General features: G+C 45.5%; 2 protein-coding genes across 10 annotated transcripts in view; both read right to left on the bottom strand.

The window, feature by feature from the left end:
• The window catches only part of EML6 (EMAP like 6), an 89,397-nt gene extending 84,870 nt beyond the window's left edge, over positions 1-4,527 (bottom strand). For all 6 annotated transcript variants that reach the window (XM_069008821.1, XM_069008822.1, XM_069008824.1 and 3 more), the window contains exon 1: positions 4,121-4,527. In XM_069008821.1, coding sequence (XP_068864922.1) covers positions 4,121-4,317 — 197 coding nt within the window. In that variant the 5' untranslated portion in view covers positions 4,318-4,527. The remainder of the gene's footprint in view (positions 1-4,120) is intronic.
• Positions 4,528-11,682: 7,155 nt separating this feature from the next.
• The window catches only part of SPTBN1 (spectrin beta, non-erythrocytic 1), a 116,911-nt gene continuing 108,598 nt past the window's right edge, over positions 11,683-19,995 (bottom strand). For all 4 annotated transcript variants that reach the window (XM_069008817.1, XM_069008818.1, XM_069008819.1 and 1 more), the window contains 4 exons: positions 16,492-16,730; positions 15,080-15,253; positions 13,383-13,425; positions 11,683-13,106 (listed from right to left, as the gene is read on the bottom strand). In XM_069008817.1, coding sequence (XP_068864918.1) covers positions 12,891-13,106; positions 13,383-13,425; positions 15,080-15,253; positions 16,492-16,730 — 672 coding nt within the window. In that variant the 3' untranslated portion in view covers positions 11,683-12,890. The remainder of the gene's footprint in view (positions 13,107-13,382; positions 13,426-15,079; positions 15,254-16,491; positions 16,731-19,995) is intronic.

Genomic DNA, 19,995 nt, shown 5'->3' with positions numbered 1-19,995 from the left:
AAGAAACAGGGCTGGAACTTCAGCTGTTGGAAATCTCAGATGGTGCCAAGGCTCCTTTGCTCCCTTTTGGGGCACTGAATCTCAGCGGTCCTGTGTGTTCACCTTGGGTGTCTGAAGTCCAGGGTTACCCCAAGCTGCCGACAGTGCCGCTACTGTGCACTGATGATAAACAATAACCACAGTAACCCCAACCCCAGTCTACATCAAACAACTGCTGTTACCATCCAGAGGGTGGCAACTGAACAGAAATTTAATGTATTTTAGATCCCTTCAAATAAGCATCACCCTATAAACAGAAATAGGATAACATGTAATTTTAAATAAAAATATTAAAGTACAATTTAGATCTTCTCTCTCGGAGGCTTTGATTTGCATAGCTCTGTCATCAATTCATTAATTCCAAAATTCTATTCACTGTGGTCAGCAATACACAACACTGCTTTAAACATACTACTCCTTCTTTTCCTAACTGCAGCAAGACAAGAAAACATGTTCTGACACATATCCTGTCTCCTGAAACAACCCTTGTGGAGAACAAGCCAGGCCTCCAGTGGCTCCCGCAGCCCAGTAAATCCCATCCCCGCTGGCACAGCCACGGTTTTAATCTCAATCTGTCAGCACAGCAGCACCCCCCAGCACACTCAGAGCAATATTCGGATAAATCCGACACTGCTGGTACACTGTGAGCAGCCTTACATAAACAACAGCTCTGGAATCCATGGATAACAGGATGGCTTTGCAGGTAGTACAGAGACCTGGGAGGGGGAGCAGGCTTGCTGCCTCATGAGAGACTGGCATGGAGGCAGTCGGGATGCAAAGCTGCTTTTGTGAATGCATAACATACAAAGTGTCAGATTCCACAAGAAACCAGGGTGTGTAAAAACTGCAGGTGAAGTCTTCCGTACGCTGCCAGAGGTGCTGTGTCAGAAAGTTTTGACATGTTCAGGACAACGGTTCAATACTGCAAAAACTCTCAAAAACTCAAAAACTTCGTCACTACACCAGAGGAAGAATTTCTCAGGGTTAGGAATCTCTGTTAACAAATGACTTCTGCAGATACAGATAAAATCAATTGTATTTTAAGTGATAATGAGTAAGTGATTGTATTTTAAGTGATAATAAGTATCTCAACTGGTTATATTTTTATTTTTGCTGTTTGCTGTGGCTTTTACATGCACAAAATGCAGAAAAGTTATAGGAAAGACCTGCCTGCATTCAACACTTAATTGACAGAAAAATGAGGATTGATCTAATTGATCAGTGTTCTACAAGTAATGCACAATATAAAAGTAAAAAAAACTGTTCTTTTGAAAGTTTTCCATTGCTGTCAAAGCTAATGCTGTGAAGGTTACCCACAAACCCTTCTGCAAAACAAGGCTCACTTGATGGTTCAGGACCTCATCTCCTCCTGAAGTTAAAGGAGGAAGAGCTGGAAGCACAGCACCTGGTGGTGGCTTTGCACAGAAAACAGGACAATTCCGAGCTCCCTTGTTCCTGCTCAGAACTTCGACCTTATTAGCTGAGTGCAGAACATTCAGTTCTTATACACGCAGAACTCACCTTTCAAATGTGAATCTTGGAAAAAATGGCATTTCTCCAATACAACATAATTTAATCCAATACACACTGGTCTGCTTTAGCCCAAACTAAATTATGTCCAGCTGCATTATTTTGATGCAAAACAAGAGACAGAACTATTAATCTTGGAGAACATATACACCTGCCCTTTTCACCAAGGACAAATATCCCCTTTAAGGACTTCAATAAACACTTCCAGGTAATACATGGTATTATCCCTGAGAATCATGGGTTTATCATCTTTGTTTTCAACAAAACAGCATTCACAAAACCACAAAAAAAAAAAACACAGAAGGAGATAACAGCAGTCCTTGGAAGCAGAAGATCTTCCCTCTTGAAGGTCTCCCAGTCTCAATGATTCACAGTATTTTCCAAAATTCAATTTCTCTTTTTTAAACAGTGTTTCAAACCTCTTTAGAGATTACAACCTGTTGGACTGCAAATGCATACCCTGCTGTTTAGAAGCTGGTCTCAAGTAAGTAAATCCCAACAAACCCAGAAAAATTAGATAAGTACATTCATCCCATTCATCTCAAATGGTTAAGAGCTGTGAAGCTTAAAATGTGAGAGTTTAAATTCCTGCATTTATTAGTCATATCAGCGATGACCACACAAGGCATCATCTACTTAAAAGTATTTACAGGGATGGGATATTACGTCAGTAGGGACTGCACAGCACACCAGTGCCAGAGGAGGCAGCCACCCGTGTCCCGGGGCAAACAACAGAATATTCCAGCAGCCTTCTGGAGAGTCTGTCCTTCCTTAAACCCCACACGGTGACAGCAGCAGTTCTTGGCCACTAAGAACTGCTTGGGTTCTGCTGATGCCTTCTGGACCCAAATGTTTCATCCTTTGTGGAAACTACAGTTTTCCACCAGGTGCTGCAGATCAGAAACAAAACCCATCTTTCCAAAGCATGCGTTGGACATTCAGCAAGTCCCCCAAGACACAACTAGTTTGAACACATGGTTCTAGTTTCCTTTAAAGAGCACAATAGGCAGAAGCAGTGTCAAAGTACAAATATGAGACATTCATTCTTTCTATCCCAGCTGTACCTTCTAAACATGACACTGCCAAAAGCACACTCCTAATGTGACAGATCTCAAAGTAAAGGGTACTGAAGCTGTACAATACATTTGGTTTGGGGAGGGAGGTGCTGTCAGGTATAATAATAACAATTCAAACATAAGCACAGAAATACACAGCTCTCTACATGGATTATACTTCCTATTGCAAAGAGTATCAAAATGTATGTCTGTACAACATACAAAGGAAAACATTTTAATTTCATGATCCTGCAGATGCCTCTAAAATACTGACTCTTCTCTGAGCAGCCCAGTGTCTATTTCAAGCAGCCTTTTGGAGCTGATAATACCTTTGGAACCAAAATAAACTTTGATGCACATGCACCGTACTTGATGAAATGCTGCTGCTTTAACACATCCTAGAGAGGAGGAGAAGGATGCTATGAGGATACACTCCTGGGAAAAGTGAATGGCTTTCTGCAAACAAGGACTATGTGACAATTGTGTGGTTTGGTTACGGAGTGTCAGAACTGGCTTCAGCAGATGCTTCCATAGCACTCCCACACCATGAGTCACCTGGGACTGTTCTGGTTTCACATCATCCAGAAATCGCTTCATTCATGCTGAATTGGGTGAACAGGGAGGGCAGCAGATAGCTGTGCTCAGAGGAGTGGCATCACCAGGCAACATCCTTCATGAGGATATTCTAGGCTCAGATTTATCTCCTCAAGTAGTAGCTACATTAATTTTCTATTTTACTGATGTAAATTTCTGTATTCTGGACAGATTTTTTAAAGGGCTACCCTGAACACTGTAACTGTGTCTTTATTTTGTGAGGTGCAGTAAAAAACCAGCATTTCTGTAGGACAAAAACATCAATTAAATCCACTTCTCAGGCAGAATTTGAGAGAAAGAGACAATAAACTGGACAGATGAGGAGCAAGACCTGTGCTTCTGTAGCCATCTTGCACCAGCACGCTTGGGATATTTTGTCTGGAGTGCAAACAGCTGAACTTGATTTTGATTTAGATTTTCTGGATATTAAAACCAGATTAGTTTGAGCTACGTGTCAGATTTATGGCACTCTCGTGCTGGGATTTGCTGAGGGCAAGGAGAGCTACACCTGCCTTCTGTACGAGGTCAGAATTGATGAGCTGGGGTCCCAGCTCTGGAAGCATGAAGGTGCCGGAGCCACGGTTTTGCAGCACTGTTGCACTGAGATCTTCCCAGTGCTGAAATGAACTGCTTTGCTTTTGGTGCAGTGCAATAGAAAAACTTACCTTCCCTCCCCTATTATTGCAACATTTTGAAGCTTTGCTACAAAATAATGATAATCAACAGAATCTAGACATTCAGCTTTCACAGCGACTGCTGCTAACAAATCTGAGCTGCTCTAAAACGGCAGGTACAAGCCGAGCTGTAAGAGGCGAGGAGGGGGTATTTTGCCATCACTACATTCTCCTCCCTTCCCTTTAAACCCCACCCCACCCCACCACCAGAGAAGTCAGCCCCCTTACCTGATAATATCATCGTTGTGCCCGAGGAAGAATTTCTGGCTGTGCTCCCTGGTGTTGTAAACCACGCCGACTCCAGCCACGAAGTACACCACCTCTTTCCCTGCCGTGTAGTACAGGTTGTTGCGGCACTGGTGGCCCCGGTAGCCGTACACCCACTCCAGCCGGAGCTGGCAGCGCGGAGCCGTCCGATCCGCCATGATAACCAGCCCCCTGCCCACCGGCACACACAGCCGAGCGCCGGCCCGCCTTCCCCCGGCGCGCTCTCCCCTTCCGAGCGGTGGCGATCCCCGCCCGCCTGCCGAAGCCTCAGGTGTCCCTTCCGCGCGGGGATGGGGATGGGGATGGGCAGCGCATCCGCGGATCCGGGATGCCGCCGCCGCCGCCGCCGCCGCCGCCGCGCTACCGCCGCGCCGCCACCATCATCTGCTGCCGCCGCTGCCCAGGACGAGCCGCCGCCGCTCCGCCGCCGCTGCGCGACCCGGGCAACTTCTCGGGGGCACAGAAACACACCTACATAAGCAGCAGACCGGGCTTTTTTCCTTTCCGAAGGCAAAGTTACTTCTGTGCGTCACCAGCACCACCTGCCAAAGACTCCCCGCCGCGTCTCCCGGGTTGCACCTTCTTGGTTTCCTGCACAAAGCTTCCTGGGCGCTCTTCTTTTTAACATATCTACCCTCGGGGCTAGAGCTGGAAGAGAAGAAAACACAAAACCCGTGCTCTTGAACCGCAGAGCGCACCGTGTGTTTAAAATGCAAAGGGACTGCCTGGATAGGGGAGCTCTCCTTGGATGGGGGAGCTCTCGTTCGATGAGGGGAGCTCTGCTTGGATGGGGGGAGCTCTGCTTGGATGGGTGCTGTGGCCGCTCTGGGGGCTTCTGAGGCTTTTCAGCAGGATCCAGTGCTCCGAGTTCTCATACAAACCCTCTCTTTCAATATCATCTCATATATAACATCCAGCATAAATATGGGAATATTACCCCACCTTTCCTCACACCCCAGCAACCAAAAACTTTCTCCTTTTGGAGTCTATAGCAACTATGTAATTAAGACAATCTTATTTTCCCGTTTTCAGTCACAAAACACTCCAAGTCACCATGAGGTAGTGGGGGCTGTGGCTTTTTTTCTTTTGGCTTTTTTTTTTTTTTTTTGGCTTTTTTTTTCACCGTCATCCTTTGGAATGATATTACAGGGAATACATTTCCTCTCTTGCCTTCTGCTTTTCCTAAAGCAGAATTCATACTACCATTGTCAGTCGAGCGTGGTTGCTGCATGTTGTTGGTGATAAGATTTTATGGTATCACTGCACAGGAACCCAAACCCAGCCCTCCAGACACTCGGCCACAACCGCAGGGAAGAGGATGCTGGAATCAGAGGAGCAGAACCAAACACCCATTCACAGAGCACAGCGCCAGACGGACGGGAAGAGGGAATTCCAAGGCTGACAACCCCTGTACCTTTTCCCACACAACACGCCTCACACCGACCGAGCTGAAGAGCGGCGTGCCGCCACCGCTCGCACACGGGGTCACAGCACCAGCAGCACTCCAGGACACGGCACAGGGACACCCGCCCTCGGGGAACGCGAGCCCCGGAGCCTCGGGAGCCGCCTCCGACGGGAGCGCCGGCCCCGGGCGGGCGGGGCGACGGGCGGAGCCCTCACGGCGCCGGCCCTGAGGCGGAGCTTCCTTCCCGCCTCGCGGGGCGCGCGCGGGCGGCGGCGCGCGGCCTTTCCCGCCCTGCTGGGGGCGCGCGGCGCTTCACGCCCTTCCTCCTGAGGGGGCCCGGCCCTGAGGGGCCCGCGGAGCCCTCAGCGACCGCCGGCACAGCCCAGCCCAGCCCAGCCCAGCCCAGCCCAGCCCAGCCCTGCCGCGCAAGGCACACGCAGATTTAGGCAAAACCCCCCCATCTTTCTGCTTTCCCCGCGTGCAGCAGTCTCCAAAAGTCTCACAAAATACAACCAAATTCGCACTCACCTTTTTTAATTCCTTCCCCAGCAGCCGCTCACCACAACCACCTTGTTTTATCATAGAATCGTGGAATACGTTGAGTTGGAAGGGATCCACAAGGATCATCCAGTACAGCTCGTGGCCCTGCGCAGACACCCCGACAATCCCACCCTGGGCATCCCTGGGAGCGTTGTCCAGGCTCTCTGTGCTGGAGCTCTGGCAGCCTTGGGGCCGTGACCACTCCCTGGGGAGTGCTCCAGCACCCTCTGGGGGAAGAACCTTTCCCTGATGTCCATCCCAACGCCCTGACACAGCTCCAGCCGTTCCCTCAGGTCCTGTCCTGCTCATGGGAGTGAAGAGATCGATACCGGCCCTTCCACTGCCCCTCACGAATTCTTTGATCCTTTCCCACCCTGGTATTATTCAATGGAATAACTTCCATGTGATCATAGCTTTCTTTTTATGATTTTTTTTGTTACATTATCTAATTTACATTAAAAAATTAATCGATGTGACAGATAGGCTCTTCACCTACCCAACTAGGACAAACAAAAAATTGGTTTCAAGCCTCTGCTGGCATGGCTGACACTTCTCTATGAACAACAGTGGTCAAGCTGAACTTTGTATTTAATCATTTGGGAAAACATATCCTCAGTTAAAAAAAAAAATTATTATCATTATTTTAGCAATTAAGTACACTAGTCATGAACGAACACCCCATAAAAACCTCAAAGAAAAACCTTAAAATAAACATGTGGAGCAATACAAGTTCAGTTTCATTCGTTTTTCTATAATCTGTACTCTCAAGAATTTGGTACATTTTTGATAGTGATTGAATTAATTCAATTCAAGCATGAGGGTTTGTGTATTTTTTTTCCAATTAAAAAAAAGGGCATTATTACTTTCCTGTTAGGAGCCGTTGTGTTGCTGAAAATGTTCCTCAATGCTGCAGCCTGCTGTTCACTGTCAGCACAACATAAATATCCTGGATGCTCTCATGGGGGTTTTTTTGGGTGTTAATTCTGGGTTCTGGAGTCCTCAGCATCACAAAAAGAATGGAAGGAACAACACAAACCAAGACAAAGTGTGAACCTAAGTAAAAAAAGGGGCATTTCTGTTAAAAAAAAGAGTAGTCTGGATGTACTTCCTATTTCATATAACTGTAAAAATGAACACTTTAAAATAGACGGATGAACTTAATTAAAAGAGACAGAAAAATTGGCAATAGCAGCAGCATTTTTCCTCCTCGTTGTGGCAAGGAGCCCATATCTGTGACTTTACTACTTGGGTTTTTTTTATATGAAATGTAAAAACCAACTAATGTAGCATCCTGGACGAGTAGTACCTGAATAACAGTCACCACTCTGCTGAAGGGACCATTTGCTGCTGCTGTTGGGTTTTTTGAGGGCTTTGGGGTTGGTTTTTGGTTTTCGATTGGTTGGTTGATTGGTTTTTTTTGTTTGGTTTGCTTCTTTAAAGCAAGCCTTGTATAGAAGATGCCAGAAAGCACCACATCTCGAACTCCAATCCTCTGTGATACATCCTGCCCACTCTGTACATATTCAAGAGCTGTGATTAACAATGAACACTGAGGTTTTCCCTCCCAGAAACATCTGTGCTATGTCCTAGATCTCTGCTCCACAAAATAGGCTTTATAACTCTTATTTTTATGGATGAATGTACAGCAGATGCACATAGATGACATTAATTGGTATTTCAAAATTGGTACCTCTTATTTGAGCTGCAAATGCTTTTTAAAATTATATAAAATCCCTAAGAACTCAGGGGAGGGATCAGAAGCAGGAGGTGTGATCTACTTCTGTTTATTTGTTGCCTGACATTACATTTATCCAATCCTGACTGATACCTCTCGGTGATTTTACCATTTGACTACAAAATCTTAACAGGGGAATTGGCTCTAAGCTCTTATTCCTTGTGGGCAGAAATACTGATTTGCATTAATGAAACACTTGGATCCGGCCAGAAACAGCAATAGGAAAAAAGGAGAAAAGAAAAATTGGAGACTTTTCCATCCTCCCACCCATTTTGGAGAGAGACCTGGCAGACCGGGCTCTTTCCAGAACCAGCCTGGAGGGAAAGTCCTTCTGACCAACCATGACAGATTGGTTCTGCTGCCGTCCCAGAGCTGTGCAGGACAGCCAGGAACAGCCGATGGATCACGGCTCCCCATCCCACGTCTGCACTCAGGACACAGAGGCCTGAGGTCTCCCAGACCCCTCTCTCACGGGATACTTCCTGCCTTCATCCAGCCTGGGGGGCTGCCTTTCTGCCATCTCTTCATGGAACCTCAGCGACCAAATTAAAATCACTGCAGAAAGCTTGATCTTCCCCACAATACCTCCTTTTTTTCCTGCCACAGCAAGGATGGTGGCGTTCCTCGCCTTTCGGTATCCTGTCTGCCATACTTAACTTCCCTCCTACGATGATTCAGCTGAGACGTGTTTAAATCTTGCCACGAGTTTACGTAACTCCTTAGAAATCTGACTTTCGGAGTGAAGATAATTTTGATCCGAGCTCTTCATTCTCTCGAGCGCACCAATAACCCCCGGCGTGCCGTCCCGGGAGCAGAGGCTCTGCCGCAGCTCAGCATCTCCCTGGATACAGTGACCTCTCATGGACGATGCCGGCACTCGGTGAGCAGGGGACAGTTTCGTCTCAGCTGGGCGTGGGAGAACAACAGTAGCGATAAGAGACTTGTAACAAAATTCATGGTGGGCCCAGATAATTTTTGCCGTTACAACGTAATGAGCCACCCCAGCGTCTCATCTAGCAGAGAAGGAGTATTGTGTGACATTCCTTGCTTTGCAATACAAAGTAAATGCTATTTCAGACACAGAGAAATGTGTATTCACGCTGCACCGTAGCTGTGGTGCTCACCACCACCGGGCTGATCAGCTGGGGGGTGGCGCTGACCAGGGGAGGATCCGGCGGGCACCGACGCACGAAATGCTTTTCCTTTCGTTCCATCAGGTGTCGCACAGCCAAGCCGCCCGCTCGATGTCCGTGGCCGTGTGTCCCGGGGCTGCCCCGCAGGTGAGGGCCCCGGAGCCCGGCCCGGCCGCTCGGCTGTGCTGCATTATGGCACACTGCGGATGCGCCCACGGGCGGCTCGGCGGCCCCGCGGCGCCCGGGCACGGCAGCTGAGGCGCCCGCCACCCTGCGCCCCCTCCCACAGCCCCTGCTCCAGGCTCTCCGGACACGCCGCGGGGACCTGCTCAGGGGGTGGCCTCGACTGGGCAGTCCACGGACAGGGCTGAGGTGCCCACTTTTTCCAGTAATTTTATACTTAATATTGATCAGGGATTTAGCACAGCCTGATAGTCTGGTTATGTTTTTTTAAATGAAAAGGACTAATGTTTGTTCCGACTCACTGTGATTCAAGTTTCTGTATTTCTTCAGCCACTACATTAGCAAAGGTAGCAAAAAAAACCAAACAAAAAAAAACAACCAAACAACAACCCAGCCACCAAAAGTAGCAAAACTATCATACCTGCAAGTTATTTATTGCAAAGTTGGATTCTTAAAGACCCTACCCATTTAAAGGCTGTGAACTCAAGCATAAGAAAGGAGACCATGGTGAAGGGAAAAAAACATCTAAACCAATATTTCACCAGGACACAGATTTCACCAGGACACAGATTAAGAATTCCTTTCTTTTCCTTTACCATTACCATTAATCTTCTTCATACAGAGTATAGCCCTAGCACAGAGCAAGTTCCCTGTGCAGAACAGATGGATTAACAGATTATTTGCATTAATCTAAAAGAAAACCCTTCCACCAACACATACTAAATTCTGATGGCTAAGGAGTTCTGGGTTTTTTCCCCACATTGTACTCAATTTGCCAGGATATGGGAAGGACCCTCTGACACCTTCCCTTAGCTTAGAATGCAATGTGAGGGTCCCACCAAGATGGGAAAAGGGAGACTGGCCTGACTACAGGACAACTCCTCTTCTTACCAATGACAAGCAACACAGCTGGGAAGTGGTCTGCCTCAATTAATTTTCTTTGAAAATTTTAATGTTCAGGTTCTGTATGACTTTTGTATCTCCAGCGGAAATATCCCAACTTAGCTACAAAACAGCTGAAGTAACGTGTTATGCTGTGCTAGAAATCCTCACCTTTCAGTAAGGCTCCAGGAGGAACAGAACATTCCATCTGTCAGCAGTCCAGCCAAGGCCACTGGTGCAATTCAGAAAGTGTCATGGCCACTTCTGAGCGGGTGACACTGGTGGCAGTGACAGCCTGCTCCTGTTTCAGCCCCATTTCCATCACCCACCTTTGCAGTTTCCTCTTCCCCTGGTGTTTTCCAGCAGCAGTCCCTCCCTTCACATGACCCAAGAGATTCCCGCACTCCTCTCCCTCCTGCCCTGGCACACGGATGTGTGCACTGACCTGACTTCTCTGAGCTGGCTCTGTCCGGGGAGGCTGCTCCTGACCTCTCTCTGCAGGGAACTGCTCCCTGAGGCTCCAAGGCTTACTGGGATTCACTCCTGCTCCTCAGCAACGTCTAATCAGTCCCTAAACAGAAGGGATTTTTATTCGAGTCATTCTTGGGAACAACTTCCAGTAAGGAGTGAGACAAACAAGAAAACAACTCTAAAGGCAATGTTCAACTAAATCACTACAGAGCCACACACTACAGGCAGTCAAGATCCATCTACCTCATTGCACATTGCACCAGTTCATTTGAAGTGACACATATGTAAGGCATCAACATCTCTGTGCACATGAATCAACTCACCAAATTGTTTCATAGCCTCTAAGAAGGTTAAACCTCAGCATTTTCTACGGTATTAAATTTTACATTTACAATACTAGCAGTGTTAGCCCACATTTTACTAATAATTAGACTGAACAATATAACATTACAGAGTAAAAACTTGTGTGCATGAATACTCCATTGTTTAATAACCAGAAACTTTGGAAAACAAGAAAAACCCAGAGAACACTGTACACGCCATGAAAATAATTTAAGACACCGTATAGGTCACATGTTCAGGAAACTGTCAGTTGGAAACACATGATTTTGCAGTTTATCTGCTTTCCATCAAAATTAATATTTGAGCATATTTTAATAATCACAATACATTAAAACCCAGATTCCTTACATTTCATTGATTTTAAAACATATTGGAGCTTCTTAGAGCTATTCCTATTAGAAGGTTCCCTAGGTGGCATCCAAGGCAAGGAAAGGATGCAAGCACTTGAGCAAAAAGTGGGTAAAAAGTTGGAGACTGGTGCTTACTCAAAAGGATGTCCTTTTGCTGCCAGCTGGAACATGGAGCTTTACCTCCATCGGGTAAATGTTCAGGGAACTCCATCACCCCAGCCTCTGATGTGCTTACTCCCATCCACTCTGCTGGTTTCACTTCCCACAAAAAGTATCTATATCAGAATATTTTGCAAAATATTCATTAATTCCTTTTCTCTTTATTTTTGGCACTTAATTTGGGAGGCAGGGTAAAAGGAAGGGCAGGTGGGAAGTGAAGGGAAAGAAAAGTGGGAAGAGAGAAAACAACTATTGCAGAATGAACTTTCGCACAAAAGAATGGAATTACATTTGAAGACATCAGTTTCAGTGCACAGGAGAGATGACATTTTAAAATAACTTTATTTTTGATCCTCTTTCAAAATTATGATTTAACATCGTCAGAAATGAAATAAGAAACTTACCCAGCATATTTAGTTTTAAAAGCATTTAATGACATCGCATATATTTAACAGATAGGGTAAAAGTCTAGAGGTACAGTTCGATACAACTGAAAGCCAGTTCCAGTACTACTCTTGACTACAGGCCCAGTCATTGAAAGTTCATTCCTATTAAATGTAATTTTTGATTGTGCAGTAAGATGAAAATTTTTCATTACAATAGTTACAGTGACAGAAATGCACACTATGTATCAAAGAGCAAGGTAATGTAGCAAAATTATAACACACAGTGCTGCAGCTGACAAGCAAGTAACCATTTGAGTAACATTACTTTTCCAGTAAATGCTTCAGTTCCACTTTTACACTTATCGATGATTTTAAAGGGTTTATTATACATCTAGTCTTATTATACTTTGTACTAGAATTATCTGAAACATACAATATAATGTATTTTGGAAAAAAAAAAAAAAGAAATTTGAAATTACAGCTTATTTAAAACTGTACCAGCCTGTTAATCCATCTTGAACACCAACATTCTTATCTGTCGTACTCGATGCGGGGACGCTTCAGGTGGTGTTAATACCAACGTTGGGCTGTGAGTCAACGCATACCTGCACTCTGTTACAGCAAAGAGAACACACTACCACTTTAATTCCTGTTAGAATTGCAAGGGGAGGCTCTACTAGTCAGGACTCAGCATAACAACCTTAACTGGAAGTGAACACCTTTGAGAATTTGTACATTGGTTTCTCATGTGCACAGTAGATTCGAAAGCACCGCTGCCTTGCATACCAATAGCATTAGGAGTGGGTTATTTTCCAAGACAGCCTCACAAAATTGAGGAACAGTTTAAATATTAAGATCTAATCTACATTAACTTCATTTAAAAAAAAAACAAAAACAAAAACAAAAACAAACCCCCAAAATCTGGTCCTCCCTCTCCTACAGAAGCTGCCCAATGCACCTCATACATTTGTAACTTTAGGTTCTTTTTTTTTTTGTTGGCTTTTTTATTTTAAAACGCTCTATAAATAAAAAAATGTCAATCACATTGAGGAACATGAGGCACAGAGAGTAACGTATTGGTTCTGAGCTCGCATGCTGGAATTCCACTGGAACGGTCAGAGAAGTGCAGTGTGTGGAGATGGAATTCACTTCTTTTTACCAAAAAGGCTGAATCTTTTCTCTTTGTCTTTCTCTTTGTCTTTCTCCCGCTTGCCAGGGCTGGACTCGCTGGTTATTGTGACGCTGGCAGGCAGGGTCTGGGCACGGCTGGAGGCTGGAGTGCTCTGGGTGGTCGGGGACACTTCGATTTTGTCCGAAGAGATCGCTGATGTGATGGCCTGAATCCACGTGTTCATCTCCTCCTTCAAGAAGCCCCAAAGGCACAAAACTGTTACAACCAGCACGCCCCTCTGACTCCCGCCACAGTGCGGAGGGGGAACAGACACAGGTGGGAAATGCAAGGAAGAACAGCCCCAACCATCCCCTCTGGCTGTGCACCTCCAGAGACACCTCCTGAGCAGCCCTGGGCCTACACATCACCCACACACGGAGTGCACACCAGCCCTTAGCAGCTGCTTCTCCCCGTGGTACAACAGCACAGACAGCACAATAATAAACTGTAAGAAAACCACACTTACATCATCTTTGGCTTGGAAGAGGTATTCGTTGCCATCGGTCAATCTGGAAAGAAAACACCATCACAAATTTAGTTCAGTTGTGGTCACACTGCTTCAAGTCCTGCTTGTTTGGCATCAGCACATGAGCAGCCAGAGGCACACAGGACTGCACGGGATAGTGCCCACGTGCCAAATGCCCCCAACAACCCCTGCTGCAGCCACACACACGGTAGCTCTGGGCTCTGGACATTCTCAGGGTGGTGCTCATGTTCTCGTGTTGCTGCTGGCTCAGTATTTGCTCCTTCAGGTGCATCTTTTCTCCTTTGCAAAACACATTATCAAACTTTACTCAACACTTTAAAAAGAAAAAAGTCACAGGCAGCACTCAGAGTTTTCATGGCTCCTGTGAAAACCCAGCAAAGTTTTGCAGCTGCTTTTGCTCTTGTAGCTATGGTGGTGCTGGCTTGAGGTCCTACAGAGTATTAGTGATGAGCAGCTACCTCTCCTCACAGTGAAGGCCAGAGCCTCCCTTCTGCTTGATTCCTGAGCTGATTTTACTCAGCTGGTTTAACTAGGATACATTTAATGATGTATGTGATGATACATATAAATTAAAAACCAACTGAATAACACCACAACAAGCAGGAGGCAGGGGCAGCAGGAGCTCTGCTGCAGGCTTCCCCATCTTTCCCAACAAAAAGCAAGCATTTTAATAACTCTTTATGAAATGAAATGAAATGAAATGAAGGTTTAAACAGTAAAATAACAGTGCCTGAGTAAAGAAAATATCTACATGCAAGTAACCGAAGGGCCTGATGCAGGTGATGGAGCACTGGGAAAAAAGGGCAGTTGGTTTTTTTGCCTAACTTTGCATTTGGAACAGCATATCCTTCCATTAGCAATTCAGAGAAGTTTAAAATAGTCTAAAGGATGAATCACATAGCTGCAGGCCTGTCTTCAAGAAAGGTACATTTCCCTAAATATTTGCTATATATTTTCTATAAAGCAAATTTTCCCTGTGTAGGGATTCTATGATCTTTAGAGGATTCCTGTACCAATATAAAATTATGCCACCACCACCCCTGCTCTGCCAAAAAAACCCCAAAAACACCTGTCTTGGAATACATGACCCAATCAGTTCTTAAAGTGAGTCTTCTTTGACAGGATTACCTCGCAGCTGTGTAATGATAAATATTTCTTAACTGTTTGCACTAGAAGATTGTTCAGTAAAACAAAGAGTTTCCCAAGGAAAAGCCTTTTTTTTAACCTTTGAAGAACAGGTCCTTCACATATTTAGAGTGAAATGGTCTGTAACTGTATGTTCTAGACCTGAATATGTGAGAGATGTCTTCAGTAGTCTCCTAAGTTCATACTGAAAAAATTAAACAAGAGGCTTGATTTGGAAAAGAGCAGAGCCACGACCACTGTTGTCAATCAGTTCCAGAGGGAGTGGTTGAAAAGCCCAGCACTGTGAAATACAGGCCCCTAACTCGAGGCACACACATCTGGTCTTGTCCCAGGTGAAAGTGCTCTGATTACTGTGACACTGTTCTGTGCTTGCTCACTCTGATGAACAGACCACGACTCAGTGTTAGAAGAGCTTGCTCAGAAAAGCAGGGATGCTGCAGTTAACATTTGTGGTCAGTTCCTGGGCTGGGTTTCCCAGTGAACACACCCACCACAGCTTTCCCAAGGGCAGAACACTGCCCCAGGTTTACCTGAGCTTGAACACATGCTTCTTCTTTTTGTAATCGACCGCTACTTCGCAGACTGCGTCCTTCAAGCTGACGGGGATCTCGTTGTGGTAGGGGATGCCAGAAGCAGCAGCTTTTGAGTCCTTGTAGAAGCCCATCTCTTGGTTGTTTATGACACAGTACACGTTATGCCATGACCTTTGAGACATGGGAAACAACAAGAACATTTATAAATCCAATGCTCTCGCCTGCAGAACTGGAGAAACCAAACATAATTATTTCTGTAAGTTAATGGAGATTGGTTCAGTGTGAGGATGTGAATACAGCCTACGCTTCCCATAAAGTGCAGACAGGGAATTCTTTCATGGAAGCACAGCTTGAAGACAAAAGCCAAAGGGAACAGAGATTCCCAGAGCTCCCTGTGATAGCACATCAGCCTGTCCTCACAGTGGGAGGACTGTTTGGCAGACTGGGCACTTTGCATTCTTGAGACAGAAAATGATTGACCTTTTAACGGCAGTGCTCTGTTGTAGAAGGAATTCTCACTGTGCTGCAAACTGATGAATGGAATGGACTGTGTGTGAAATCCTTGACTGACACAAATACTCTTAGTGGCATCATCTGCCTCATTCTCTAATTGAGCTGTGAAAATTAACAATTACTGGAAATAAGAGTACCCAGACACTAGTACTCGTGGCTGTCACTGCCTCAAAGGCGTTGTCTGGTGTGAATAACTCCAGTGGAACAAAAATCCTGGTACTGCTGTACTCACTTGTGATCTCAGCTCTGCCAAGTGCTTTGGCTCCTACCAAATCCCACAGATGTTGCTGCAGCTCAGCACTTGCTGTGAACATTCCCCTTGTCAGCCAAGTCATAAATCTCATTTCAAGAGTTCTCTCAGGTCACAAATGACCCCAATCTGCTTTTTCAGTGCGGACAAATCTCAAAGTTCTGCCTGTTTGAAACCTGCAGGACATTCCTTGGGAATGGAATTGACTATGGCACACCAATCGTCCTCTGTTCATGCTGAACAGATTACGGAGTAGGTGGAAAGTGGTAATGTGCAAACAGAAAATGTCAGAAGAATATGAACATTTCTAATCTCACACCTACGTGGTTTTCTTTTCTTGTAGTAATGTACGACTTGAGAGATCTGGAATCAAATCCCACTACTGCCACAAATCCATCGTGTGGAGTGGGAAAGTCGTGGTATCTCTCTGCTTCAGTTTTCCACCTGACAAATGTGGCTAATGCTGCCTTTTGTACCAAATATCTTTAGACTGCAGTTCCCCACATGCAATGCTCAGCACTGCAGCCTCTGCCCCTACAGCAACAGGAGCCTGGAAGGTCTCTGGCAGCTGGGAGAAGGCTGGAGATGGTTGTGTGCCATCTTGGGCAGGGGTGCCCTGCCCTGTGTTATGCATCAAGCACTTTACCTGCTGGAGGCTTTCTTGCTGTGTGTCTCCCACTCATGCTTGCGGTGTAAGAAGCCCTCCATCTGGGCTGAGGGGATCTCCTGGGTTTTGGCTGGGAGGGTAGCAGCAGTCTGGGCCTGAACGCCGCTCTTGGCTTTGCGGTCTGACGTCGGGGAAGGAACGGGACTGGACTCTTTGGAACTCGTCCTCTGTTCTGCAGCTCCATTGACCATTTCATTGGTTTCTGCGGTTTCTGCCACCTGGGAACAGTGGAGAACACGTTCAGCCAGAAGCCCCCAGCACTGAGGCATCCTGCAGTTAATCTGTTTCCCTGCACAACGTGGCTGTGTATAAACTTTGCCTGAACAATGACACAGGCCAGTTAAGTTCTTTCTCGCACTCCATGGAGACACAGGAGGCCAAGGAAATTAGAAGGTAGGAACGGATTAGTACCCATTTTATAGGTGGAGAGACGGGAAAATAAGAGCAGCTGAACATCAGTGTGAATTTTACTGTGCTTTGCTCTGCTGGTCAATTTTTTTAGGTATTGTTATTCCTAGAATGAGAGCATTCAATTCTGTTGCTAAGTACTCAAATATTTGGAACAGTAACAATCACACTTTCTGCAAACCTAGAGGAACAGTAGAAGTTATACACATCAGCCACCTTAAATACATGTATGGAATTACTGGGGCATTAAAGGTCCATAAAAGGTATTAACTATGAGTCAGCAGAGAAAGATGTCACAATCTCCCAGGAGCATTTACAAAAATGTGGGCAATTGATTTGTTTCTGTAAAAGCTCCTTTCCCGCTTTCCCCGTTCCCCTAGTGACACAACAAAATCAAAACATGCAGAAATTAGAAAGATTACACCATGCATTTCATCTCCACCATCCCAGTTAGGATATTGGATTGTAAAGACAAGGGGAATGAGGTCATGTGTCAATTGATCGAGGTCTGGTTCAGACTGGCGTTATTAGGTGGATTGGATTTTGGTTAAAGGAACTGAAAACCACCACAGTCACACAGCATCACACAGCTATTTACCCCCAGACAAAGACAGAACCAAGGCCTTGCCCATCACTTGCTTTGTTGGTCGCGTTGCCTGGCGCACTGGGATCGATAGCCTAGAGAGCAGCCGTGTTTCCAGCAGCTCTCACTGGTCAAGCTGGCGACGTCTTCAGGAGCCATTCATCCAAAAATCATTTAAATTGGAATCCTAATGGCTATAACCTTTTGAAATGCAGCTTGGTCCCAGTTTTTTTTTTCTTGTACCATTACTTTGACGTGTAGAGCCGTTGGTAGCAGCTCAGGAGTTACACAACCAGTGTGTAGTATTATTATTAGCAAGTTACTAAAGCTCAGTGCTGCTAATGCTCTAGTAGATTACAAACATTCTGGACTGGTTTTATGCAGACAAGCAGGTTTTTGTGAATGGCACAATAATTAGACATTCCCACTTCTGCACATGGCCTGGACAAATCAAAAGCAGCCGAATTATTATGCAACAAACTCAATTTTGCCACCTTTTGCTAGAAATTCTTATACCTGCCCAATATCCATTATTGTGCCTCACACCTTGTACCTCACCATTGGCCTAGGAAGATCTGAGTGTTAGCTTGCTCTGAACATGGGAAGGATTGGTTAACTGCCTTTAGCAACCTAAACCTCCAGAGTACAGACACTACACCCTCAAACAGGGAGAGAATCACAGTTCACATTGCACTTCAGTCAGATCTGGTTTACCCTGTCCCTACAAACACATAGCCTTACGCTGCTCCTTCACAATTAGGATCAATCTAAGCCATCAACCCTCACTACTTGTATCCAAATCTCAAAGTAGAACAAAAATATTGCATTAAAGAGGGGGAGAGGGTAAATAGATGAGGCTGAAGATTATGCAAACACTGCCAAAACACAGGTAGTGGAATGAACAACCCCTGAGTCACCATTCATCACCCATGTCAACCACCCACGGCCAACAGATCCCTTCAAGAACAAGGAGAGCCCTTTGCACACCTTTCTGTCCTGTGACAGCTCCTGAACCTCGAACTCTGCTTTGCTGCTGGCTGGAGCCCTGTCTGAGGGACCTGAAACCTCTGAGCAGCACTGAGGAATCACACAGCCCACAGGAACTCGTCTCCACAACTTAAATAAATTCCCCAGATGCACCTGGCCCCTGCCCTGACACAGAAAGCAGCACATTTGCTGGAATGGTACCAGCCAGAGGTGAAAATAGGGCTGATTTGGGGGTATCTAGAACCCCTAATCTGAGGTAAACCAGACCAGTTTCAAACCAGCAGCCACTGCACAGCTACTCAATGTGTTTTATGGGAAATAATATAGAATTCAGTGCTGCAATCTGCAACCCTATGGCTTTGAACAGAACTGCTAACTTCAATCGCACCATCAGACCTGCACCTTCTACCTCAAATTCTACTGGTTGTAAAAGGCCTATGAAAAGCTTTTCTGATGCTCTTTCAGGTTTTATTTCCTTTCACGTGTTATCTACAATTAACAGAAAACAAGCAAAATAAATCATGAACAGCTCTGCAAAGGATGTGTCATGAAAATGGAGAAAAAACAGGAGCTGAACATACTTCAATGGAAACATGCATGGGGCATGCGGAGACAACGCCACGGAGGACAAACAGCAACAGCAAACTCCTGTTACAACAAAGTCTCGTGTACATGATACAGTTCTCTCAGTGGTGCCTGAGGGGTTAGTTGGAAGTGCTTTAGTGGCAACAGGCTACTCTGGAAATCTTTAAAGCAGGACTGAGACATGCAACAAGACAGGTGGTGACAATGACAGAGGCGCCCCTTTGGATTTCACAGTGCTTGAAGCAGCATCTGCTCAGTTCATCGACTCAAGGCTCTGCCCCACAGCTGAAGAACCAGATGATTTGCCTGGTTCAGATGCCAACCTCTAGGCTGTTCTGGCAAAAGGACCTTCCTAACACCTTTAGCCACATGCACAGGCTGCAATAAATAGGTGAAATCCTACTCTTCTAGTGCCTGTAATGATGACCTTAATCAATGACTTACTTTTTCTTCATCGTCATAAAAGTGGAATTTTTATGTAAGTGTACTAATACAAATAAAAGAAGTCTATCTCTGTAAATTCCTCTATAGACTACTTTTTCACCAGAATACATGTGAAGGCTCTGCAGATGGAAGAGTCTGAAGCTACAGCTATCCTGACCTGAGAACTGGCACACTTTCGAGGCACATGGCAGCCACCAGAGCATCCCCATAAATTCATATGGAATTTTAAAAAGCATTAAGAAGCTATATGTTGTTATCCTGACAAAAGAAAAAAAAACAAAAAAACATGCATCATGAAGTGGAAAGACAAAAGTACAGTTACTGAAGCACATCCTTTCAATCACCGCTCTCAGTTCACAAGCTCAGCCCACACAGAACAATTCAGCTGCACTGCTCAGCCAGTTGTCAGAAGCCAAAATTCTGACCAACAGCAGCACACCTTGTGCCTCACAGCAGAACTGACACAGCTCTGTACA

This window comes from Aphelocoma coerulescens, chromosome 3, assembly GCF_041296385.1.
Source record: "Aphelocoma coerulescens isolate FSJ_1873_10779 chromosome 3, UR_Acoe_1.0, whole genome shotgun sequence".
Taxonomy (NCBI): domain Eukaryota; kingdom Metazoa; phylum Chordata; class Aves; order Passeriformes; family Corvidae; genus Aphelocoma; species Aphelocoma coerulescens.
Note: the sequence above shows the minus strand (reverse complement) of the source record. Positions and strands in the feature narration are given on the sequence as shown.